The 9,296-nt window shown below is 44.6% G+C and overlaps 1 protein-coding gene across 1 annotated transcript; it reads right to left on the reverse strand.

Moving 5' to 3' along the window:
- Positions 1 to 5,860: 5,860 nt before the first annotated feature.
- Positions 5,861 to 8,943, reverse strand: LOC116521148 (uncharacterized protein K02A2.6-like). Its single transcript, XM_032235843.1, is given in 2 exon segments — positions 5,861 to 8,175; positions 8,178 to 8,943. Coding segments are annotated over 2 exon segments (3,081 nt in total).
- Between the last annotated feature and the right edge of the window lie 353 nt (positions 8,944 to 9,296).

Consider the following 9,296-nt stretch of genomic DNA (forward strand, 5'->3'; position numbering starts at 1 on the left):
GATTTTTTCTCTTTTGTTGTGCTATGCATTTATGAAGTGGTTGTTTTCCCCCACCCCAATGTACAGATCTAAACATCACTCACTGTATTGTACTGCATAAACCATGTTGCTCAGTTTGTGTCTGGGTGTTTTATCCTTGGAGTGGACAAGCTTCTGCCTTAGTATCTTTTTGGATTTGAAGTGTGCATGTATGTTGTGTTGGCTGATGATCCTCCTGAGCTTTTCCGATATTCCTGCAGTGCGTGGAATGACAACATTGCTTCATTTATGTTCTCTTCATTGTCTGTTACGGAGAAGTTTCTGTGGGATTTTTTTTTAGATTTGATGAAGGCCCACTTGGGATAGCCACATGTTCTGAGGGCTTCTTTGATGTGTTTTAGTTCTATTTTTTCCCAACTTTACTGTAGACAGGCCTTTAGCTCACTGGTGTAGGGTTCTGATGACTCCAATTTTATGCTTCAATGGGTAATGGGAATCAAAATGTAAAAACTGATCTGTATGTATAGGTCTTCTGTAAACCTCAAATATTAAAGCTTCTGTCTTCCTTAATGTGTATTGCACAGTCCAGGAAAGCTAGACTATTTTCCTTAACATCTTCCCATGTGAATTTGATGTATCTGCCTACAGAATTTGGTGAACCAGGTAGCCTCAACGTCTCTCTAAAAGAATGCAAATGTCCAGCTGTCTGTAAGGGGTATAAATCCTTCCATTTCCCACCATCCATTCAGAGCTGAAGAAGCTTCTTGAATGAGAAGCAAAACATCTTCAAAGAAAAACTAGAAAATCCAGTTGCCTCTTGAAAAAGGACCTTTGGGACAACCATGACCTGGATAAATGAGAATTTCCATAGAGATTGCTTTTTCTTATACTTTTTAAATTCTTTTTTGTTTCCTTATATTTTATGTTTTGTTGAAACCTTTAATAAAGTTTTATGAAAAAAAAGAAGCTCAGAAGAAAAGGAAGTACTCATACTCACAACATTAACTGGAATGAGAAGACTCCTAACCAAATTTGACATTTACTATAGGAGAGAAATTTATAGATAACTATTCCAAAATTTTAAAAAAAATGTTTTTGCCAAAGACCAGGGTCATAGATGGGCCCTAGATGGTAAGTAGATAGAACAAGAAAAGTCATTTAAGTATTTGGCCATTCTCTTTAGTGAAACATTATCGTAGAAAACACATATAGCAGTATCAAACTTGATTTCACTGAGGGCCGCGTGAGGGTTGTGTTTGACCTTAGGGGGCTGGGATGGACATGCCAGGGTAGGTGTAGTCAGCTCAACATCACTTATGTCAGGGCACCTGTGATGTCCGGAGGACTCTGCCAGTAAAAATGGGCTCCTGAGATCCATTTTCAGCTGCAAGAACCTCCTGCAACCCTCTGCCACTGAAAATGGAACTTGGGAGGCTGTGAGCAGCCCTCGCAAGCTCCATTTTAGGCTGCAACAGCCTTCTGAAACTCTCTGCCAGCAAAAACAGAGCTCAGGAAGGTTGTGTCCGAAATACCACGGTCTGGTCCTTCACTGTTTCCAGGGTGGCCCTGTGGGCCAGATCTAAGCACCCCGCAGGGTGGATTTGGCCCCCGGGCCTCTAATTTAACACCCCTGACATATAACATCAATAAGAACAACAATCATGAGATCAATGATAGCCATTTGCTGCACATTTTAATGAAAAAGGAGGACAGCCTTTTTAGCACTGAAGCACTGAAGATCTCCGGGGGGGGGGGGGGACAATAGCATAGTTGATGTATGAGCCCCAATTTGGAAGTTTCAGTAAACTAGATTAAAAGAGGTTCCAATAAATTTGTAAGATCAACTTTAGCTCTACCTTATGCATATTAGCAATGATACTGAACTTATAAGTGGGCCTGCCCTCAATAAATATAAGGGTAAAGAAAGTGATAATCTTATGTTATAGAAAAAGTAGCCTTTAAACTTGATATTTATTTGGCAAAACAAGTATCTTAACAAGCAAGCTAATGGGAACAGATGGATGAATCTGTATCTAAAACTACTTTCACAACTCTTATTAGATCATGAATTTCTGTGTGACATAAATTATCATACATTAAGAAAGATTACTTAAAAAAAAAGATTTTAGACAATCTTGAGAATAGCTAAGCAAGTTTAAGTTAAGTGGAATGGTTTTTTTTTAAAAGAAGCACAAGGAATGTCACATTATTTAGAATCGTTCACACCCCATTGCTTGAGACAAGCCTTTACAGAACCTTGCTTCCAAACAATGCCAACAGCTTATTGGATGAAAGCTACAAAGGAATACCAACTGCTCTCCATGTATGCATCTGTAATAACATACAGGTAGAAGGTCTGATTCACTACTTTACTACATTTCAAGCTTTATCAGGAAGCCAGAACAAGATTTATTACACCCCTACTAATCCAACTGAATCAATCTAATTCAGAATGAAAAAAGCTACTTTTTGCTGTCAGATGAAGACAAATGTGTAACAAAACAAATTGCATTATTTGCAATGGCTGTAAGGAAGATACGAAAGCTCTCATAAATATATAAATAAATAAATTAGATGAAATGTACTGAACTGATGTGATTGCTATAATTTTATATGTATTTTTCTAAAGGTTATGATTGCAAATAAATGCCTAGTAGTAGTATTAGCCTTTGTAGAAATTTTAATTTATCTTCAAAAGAAATATGCAATTCAGGAAGTATCAGATTTCATCAAAAAATGAGCAATTCTCTAGTTAAAATAAACAATGCACCATTTTACTAAATTTTATGATATCCTTAGGAAACACTGAAAAATATTTGTGATTGCAAACATTATTTTTGTATGAATTAAAATTATGGAAAATTACACATTGCTACTGAAATATTATGTTTTGCAATCTCGAGCTCCCATTCATGTGTCTACAAAAAGTAATACATTTTTTCTAGAGTCCCTATCACTGGAATATACATATGCAATCTTTGATCATATACAGCATGCATTACATATACACTGCAATCTGATGATTTTGAGATAAACTGGTTTTGCTGGCTGAGGCAAATAAGACCAAGCATATAAAAATATGGAAGAATGCAATATATAGTTGCCACGTCATGTATTGCCTGTGGGCTACATGTTGTGTAAGCCTGTTTCAAAGTAACAACTTTCTCAACTTATCTTGGGCAAAGATCCAACAGCATTTTACCATAGATAATCAACAATTTCATTAACTAAAAGCATAATGCAATTGTTCCCTACAAAAATAAAATTTATGCTGTGGTTGAGACAAAAATGTCTGACTATGAAAATCCAGTTCTCTTTCCAAATTTCCTGATGTCTTGCTGTAAAAATTCAAAGAAAATCTTGAACAGTCTGTACTTTCAAACAAAAAAGGACTATTTTTATTCATAATGTCATATATTAATACCTCACATAAAAGGCACAAAAACAATGTATTTAGCAAATTATCCTTCCAATCCCCAAGTGTTAGTGATCTACTTTATTATACTGATTGCACAGTTAGTAATCAAAGTCTGAGAAGTTCTCCTTATTTCAAATAAGTACAATGATGACAAAGTTATACTTTATTGGAGACAGGGCTACTTAGATACACAATAGGAAGCTGTATGTAATAAAGATGGTCCCCAACAAAAGAAATTTGACAGAGAAACTCTTAGGAACTCACCCTAAATCTAATACCCATGTATGGAGATTACCAAGCTTATTTGAGACAAGTCTGTGATTCTTTTCTTACAACAAATGTGTACAGGAGGCACAAAAGTATATATGTGTTTAGTATGCAATGTCAAAAGGGCACACTATCAAAAAGGTAGGTTTAAGACAACAAATTTATGTTATTTTTTTCTAAAGGAATTTTAAAAAATAGGTTATAATTTGTTCATCTTTAAAAATGCATGCAATTACTATTAGGAGTAAGGCTAAATATTATATTGGAAAGGGGTATACATTAGGATTTCCTTCTCTTTACTAATCTATTTGTACTTGGCACATATTAGCATGTACAATTAGACAAAATTGATCATTTAATACACGCAAGTAAGGATTTCACTCAGTCCTTAACTTCTTAATGGATCGGAGTTTTCCATACAGAAATTAGTTTTTGGAGTCTTCTTTGGATGTAGTATTAATTATACAGAATGCAATGATACTTCGGGGGACTATTAAGTTGGTCAAAGTAAAAAACAAATAAGATATTTTAATTCAAGAATTAGAAGTAAGATATAGAATCTTGGAAACTGTGAGGCAATTTGCAGCCTTCATTTATTAGCAAGTTAATTGAGGTAGAGTCTCTGAAAATTTTGAATCTTTTCTTCCTGGGCAACTGGCAGACAGCTGTCATTCATGACATAAGTTACTAATAACTGTTTTCCTGTATGATAGTATTGGCATATCTAAGTATACCAATATCTAAGTTATGGAATGGTGGATGCTTGGGTCAAGCAGATATAGCGGAATGCCAGATTTGCCACCTCATATGAACAGATTACAACTTGTTTACTGTTTCCCACATCCATTCATACTTGAACTTCTCCTAAAATAAGAAAAAAATGACACAAAGCTATGTAGATAACACAAAGTACGAGAATAGTTCTTTATGAGCATATTTGTCCTAGGCACTTGACCTAAGGACAGCCTTATAATCACAACAAAATGAGAGTTAAGATACAAAAAGAATCCAGAAACCCTTGATCTTCTGAGCGCTTTGTGTAGGCCATCCAGAAGGTGCTACACTCCATTGATGGTTGAGGTGTTGTCTGCTGCTTTGAAGGAGCTTTTAGGAAAAGAATGGACTTATATTTGAGCAATACTGTATATCACTATGCTTTTCTCTCTATTTTAAATTGCCAAGAGTTGTTGGAGTCAGGTATCTACAAATTAAATAGATAATAATATTAAAGATTTAAATTAAGTAATAAATAAAATAGATAAATTAAAGTTTAAATAAATTAATAAAAATAAACATATTTTATTGACTATACTTCTGGGCTGCCCAACTTGCTCAAACTCACATGTTAGTGTGGTTTATGGAGTGTTTTATTTGTCTTCCCCCAGCAGTTCTCTCATGTTGATTTAGAACTGCCCCAACCGAAGCCAGCCACAAGCAAGACTAGATTAATTCCCCATGAAATGGCTAATTAGTCTACAACCCAAATAGCAAGCTGCTCAAACAGTAAGTCCAATAAGCATACATAAAGCCTCCAGGCAAAACGTAAAGTAGTCATGACCCACATATGTTGCTTTCAGCAACACCTCCTGCTGCCTGCTATGCTAAATAGCTCCAGGTACAGCTCATTAACAGGGGAGGGGCCTTTTCCCAAACAATCCAGCAGACTTCTATTTCTCTGCCCTGCGTGCTCTGAGTTCTACCATGGCAGACAGCTCCTCCGTCTCCTCTTCACTGGGCTGCAAGCAATCCCCAGCTGGGGCCTATTGTCCTTGCAGTTCAAGGTCAGTAATTCCCGACATGCCAGGTATGATCTCTGGTATGTACCAAGGACCTGTGGGTAGCCAGAAGAACTGAGGCGGAGACGGGAATAAAGGGCTAACAACTTTTATTCCCTAACAAGTACAAGCTAACTTTCAGAATCGGCTTTAGACAGGAACGCGCGCTGCTCGTTTGGACAGCTCCCTATTTATACAGGAGCTGTCAAACGATCAGCCAATCAGGTGTCGAGCGCTTCCCGCTTAAACCCTTTATTTCAACGCATGCTCAGAACATGACACTCCTCTCCCCTACCCTCGCGCAAGCGTAGTGCTTTAAGTATGCTGGACGCCGCCTGATGCGGCTGGAGGCTCGGGGCCCTTCTGCACCGCTTGGAGGCTCTGGTTGCTCGACCGAGGACCTTGCGTCGGAGGATGGTGATCACCCGGGCCGTCGAACAGCCAAGGATGGAGCTGGCCCACCAAGTAAGTCGCCGCTTCGGTTTGGGGCACTGGCTGCTTGCTCTCTTGCGGCCTCCTCGTTTCTGGGCCCCGCGTCGCTTGTCGGCGTTGTTGGAATTGGTGGGTCGGCCGATGGCTTCTGCTGGCCGGTCAGTGGCTGGCGCCTGCTCTGCAACTGGTCGCAGTGGCGTTTCCAAATTCTGCCGTAGTGGAGCCTGACCCTGTAGGAGCAGGGCCCGGTCTGGTCAGTCACTATGCCCAGTAGCCACAAGGGATGCCCTCCATAGTTCCGGGCATACACTGCCTCCCCCTGGACGAAGGAGCGGGTCCCTCCCTGAGAATCCAAAGGGGCTGGGGTGGAGTAGTAAGGGTGCAATCGGTCAAGGGTTGTTCGCAGCCGGCGTCCCATAAGGAGCTCGGCTGGGCTGGTATTGGAGTCTGGAGAGGGTGTGGAGTGATGTGCTAACAAGAATGCATCAATGCGTTCTTGCCAGGGCAGGTGATCCATTTTGGCCAGGGCCTCTTTGACGGACCACACGGCACGCTCCGCCAATCCATTACTAGAGGGGTGAAAAGGAGAGGTAAGGGCATGTCGGATGCCTTGGGAAGTCAGAAAAGCTTCAAATTTGGTGGCTGTCAGTTGTGGCCCGTTATCGGACACCAACACGTCGGGAAGGCCATGGGTGGCAAATAAGTGGCGCAGGGTCGCGATAAGCGCGTCTGTCGTCGTGGAAGACATGTGGATGGCCTCAACCCACTTCGAGAAGGCATCCACAACAATCAATAGCATCCAGCCCTGGATGGGGCCCGCAAAGTCAATGTGGACGCGGGACCAGGGAGAGGATGGTGGTTCCCACATCCGGGGCTCGGCTTTGGGAGGCAAGGCCTGGGAGCTTTGGCATTGGTGACACCCTGCGACATGGTCAGCTATGTCTTGGTCAAGCTTAGGCCACCAGACATAGCTTCTGCTCAGGGCTTTCATCCGGACAATGCCGGGGTGTGCCTGATGCAGCTGCTGCAAGACGGTAGTCCTCAGTGAGGCAGGCACAACTACCCGGTGGCCCCAAAGCAAACAGCCGTGCTGGACGGACAGCTCCGCCAGGCGTGATTTGAAGGGAAGGAAGACGGGATCTACGGGGTCTTTTGGCCACCCCCGCCTAACCCAGTCTAGTACCCGGGACATTACCTGATCCCTTGCGGACAACCGGGCGATGTCGGCGGCAGAAATTGGAAGGTGGAGATCGTCGATGAGGAACACAGGGGCCACCGCAGCAGGGTCTTCCGTAGCTTCTGGCAGGGGGCAACGGCTGAGAGCGTCGGCATGAGCGATCTGCTTCCCCGGGCGGTGCTGTAACTGGTAGTCGTAGGATGCGAGGAACACGAACCAACGTGTCATTCGGGGAGAGAGAACCTGCGGGGCAGGACGATCGCCGGCCAACAACCCGAGGAGGGGTTTGTGATCTGTGACAACTTGGAAGGGGCGGCCGTACAAATAGTGATGGAACCGTCTTACCCCGGCCACAATAGCAAGAGCCTCTTTATCAATTTGAGCGTAGTTGCGTTCTGAGGCGGAGAGTGTGCGGGAAAAGTATGCAACAGGCACCTCTGCCCCACTGGGTAGCTGGTGGCAGAGAATGGCGCCCACCCCATAGGGGGAAGCGTCGCAAGCGAATACAAGAGGCAAGTGCTCGCTGTACTGGACGAGGACGTCATTGGAGCTAAGGAGGTGTTTGACAGCTAGGAATGCGGAAGCCTCCCGGCGGCCCCAGACCCAGGGAGCACCTGAGTTTAGGAGACGGTGAAGTGGCTCAGCTACAGAAGCCTTATGCGGCAGGAATACCGCATAGAAATTGAGTAGGCCTAAAAAGGCCTGTAGTTCAGCTCTGTTAGTAGGTGCAGGGGCCTCAATGATGGCTTTGGTCTTGGCAGCAGTAGGGTGGATGCCGCTGCCATCAATGAGGAACCCAAGGAACTCTATCTGGGGCACCGCAACCAGGCACTTGTCTCTTTTGACTTTGAGTCCCACTTGTTGAAATTTCTGAAGAACCATTCGCAGTCTGGCTATGAGTTCTTCTAAGGAATTTGCTGAGACGAGGACGTCGTCAAAATAAGGAACGACGCCTCTGAGTCCTTGGAGCAAGCGCTCCATCAAACTTTGGAAAAGTCCGGGGGCAATGCTCACCCCAAACTGCAATCTGCGACAACGGAACACGCCCCGGTGTGTGATGATTGTCTGTGCCTCAGCTGCCTCATCATCCACCACTAATTGTTGATATGCTTGTGCGAGGTCGAGCTCGCGAAAATGGACCCCTCGCCAAGAGTGTGGAGGAGGTGTTGGACCACTGGCACTGGGTATGCGTTGGAGGGCAGAGCACAGTTGATGGAGCAGCAGTAGTCTGCGCAAATCCTCACGCTGCCGTCCGGTTTGATTGGTAACACGATGGGTGTTTCCCATCGTGCATGGTCCACTGGCTCAAGGACACCTTGAGCCACGAGCTTGTCCAGCTCGGCGTCCACCTTTGGTTTGAGTGCGATGGGTACGCGGCGTGGCTTCATTCGCACCGGCTGCACTGACGGGTCAAGGTTGAAGGAGACCGGTGTGCCTGTGTATTTGCCCAAGGTGCCATCAAATACGGCTGGGAACTCGTTGACCAGGCAATCGAGGGCAGTTGTGCTGAGATGGTGGATGCCGCTGATCTGCAGCCCCAAGGACTGGAACCAGTCGAGGCCGAGAAGGCTGGGTAGCCGTCCCTCGACTATGATGAGGGGCAACCGGCCGTCAAACCCCTTGAACTGCACTCTGACTTTGCGGGTGCCCATTACTGGAATCAGGTTGCCCTGATAGTCCCGTAATGTGAGGTTACAGTCTTGTAATTGGCGCTTTGACAGCTGAGGCAAAAGGCGTTTAATGGTGCTCCAAGATACTATGGACGTTGCGGAACCGGTGTCTAGCTCCATCTCGCAGGGCTTCCCTTCCAACGTAACCGTCAGTTGGATCGTCTTCTGCAGCTGGTGGCACGAGAGGCCCTGGTTAGGGTTGCGGAGGATGGCATGACAGTCCATCCTGGCCTTCTTGGGGCCTTCCGTCCGGTTCCGGGGTTGACGAGATCGCTCGGCTTGGAATTCAGAGGAGGATATGGGCTGTGCGGCACGGCACACCCGAGCGATGTGGCCCTTTCTGCCACACCGCTGGCAGAGGGCTTGCCTAAATCTGCACTCAGCTCTTTCATGGTTGCCTCCGCACCCACTACATGCAGATTTAGGGTCGCCCTTCCGCCGAGGCAAGCTCTTTCTGTTCGCCTCGTAAAGGCAGTTAATGTCCTCCTCAAGGGTTTCAGAATCGGAATCTTCACTCTCAAAGTCTGGTAGACCGGTAGCTGTGTTAAACGTATTGGCAGACTGCGCTGTTGTGGTAG

This window comes from Thamnophis elegans, chromosome Z, assembly GCF_009769535.1.
Source record: "Thamnophis elegans isolate rThaEle1 chromosome Z, rThaEle1.pri, whole genome shotgun sequence".
Taxonomy (NCBI): Eukaryota; Metazoa; Chordata; class Lepidosauria; order Squamata; family Colubridae; genus Thamnophis; species Thamnophis elegans.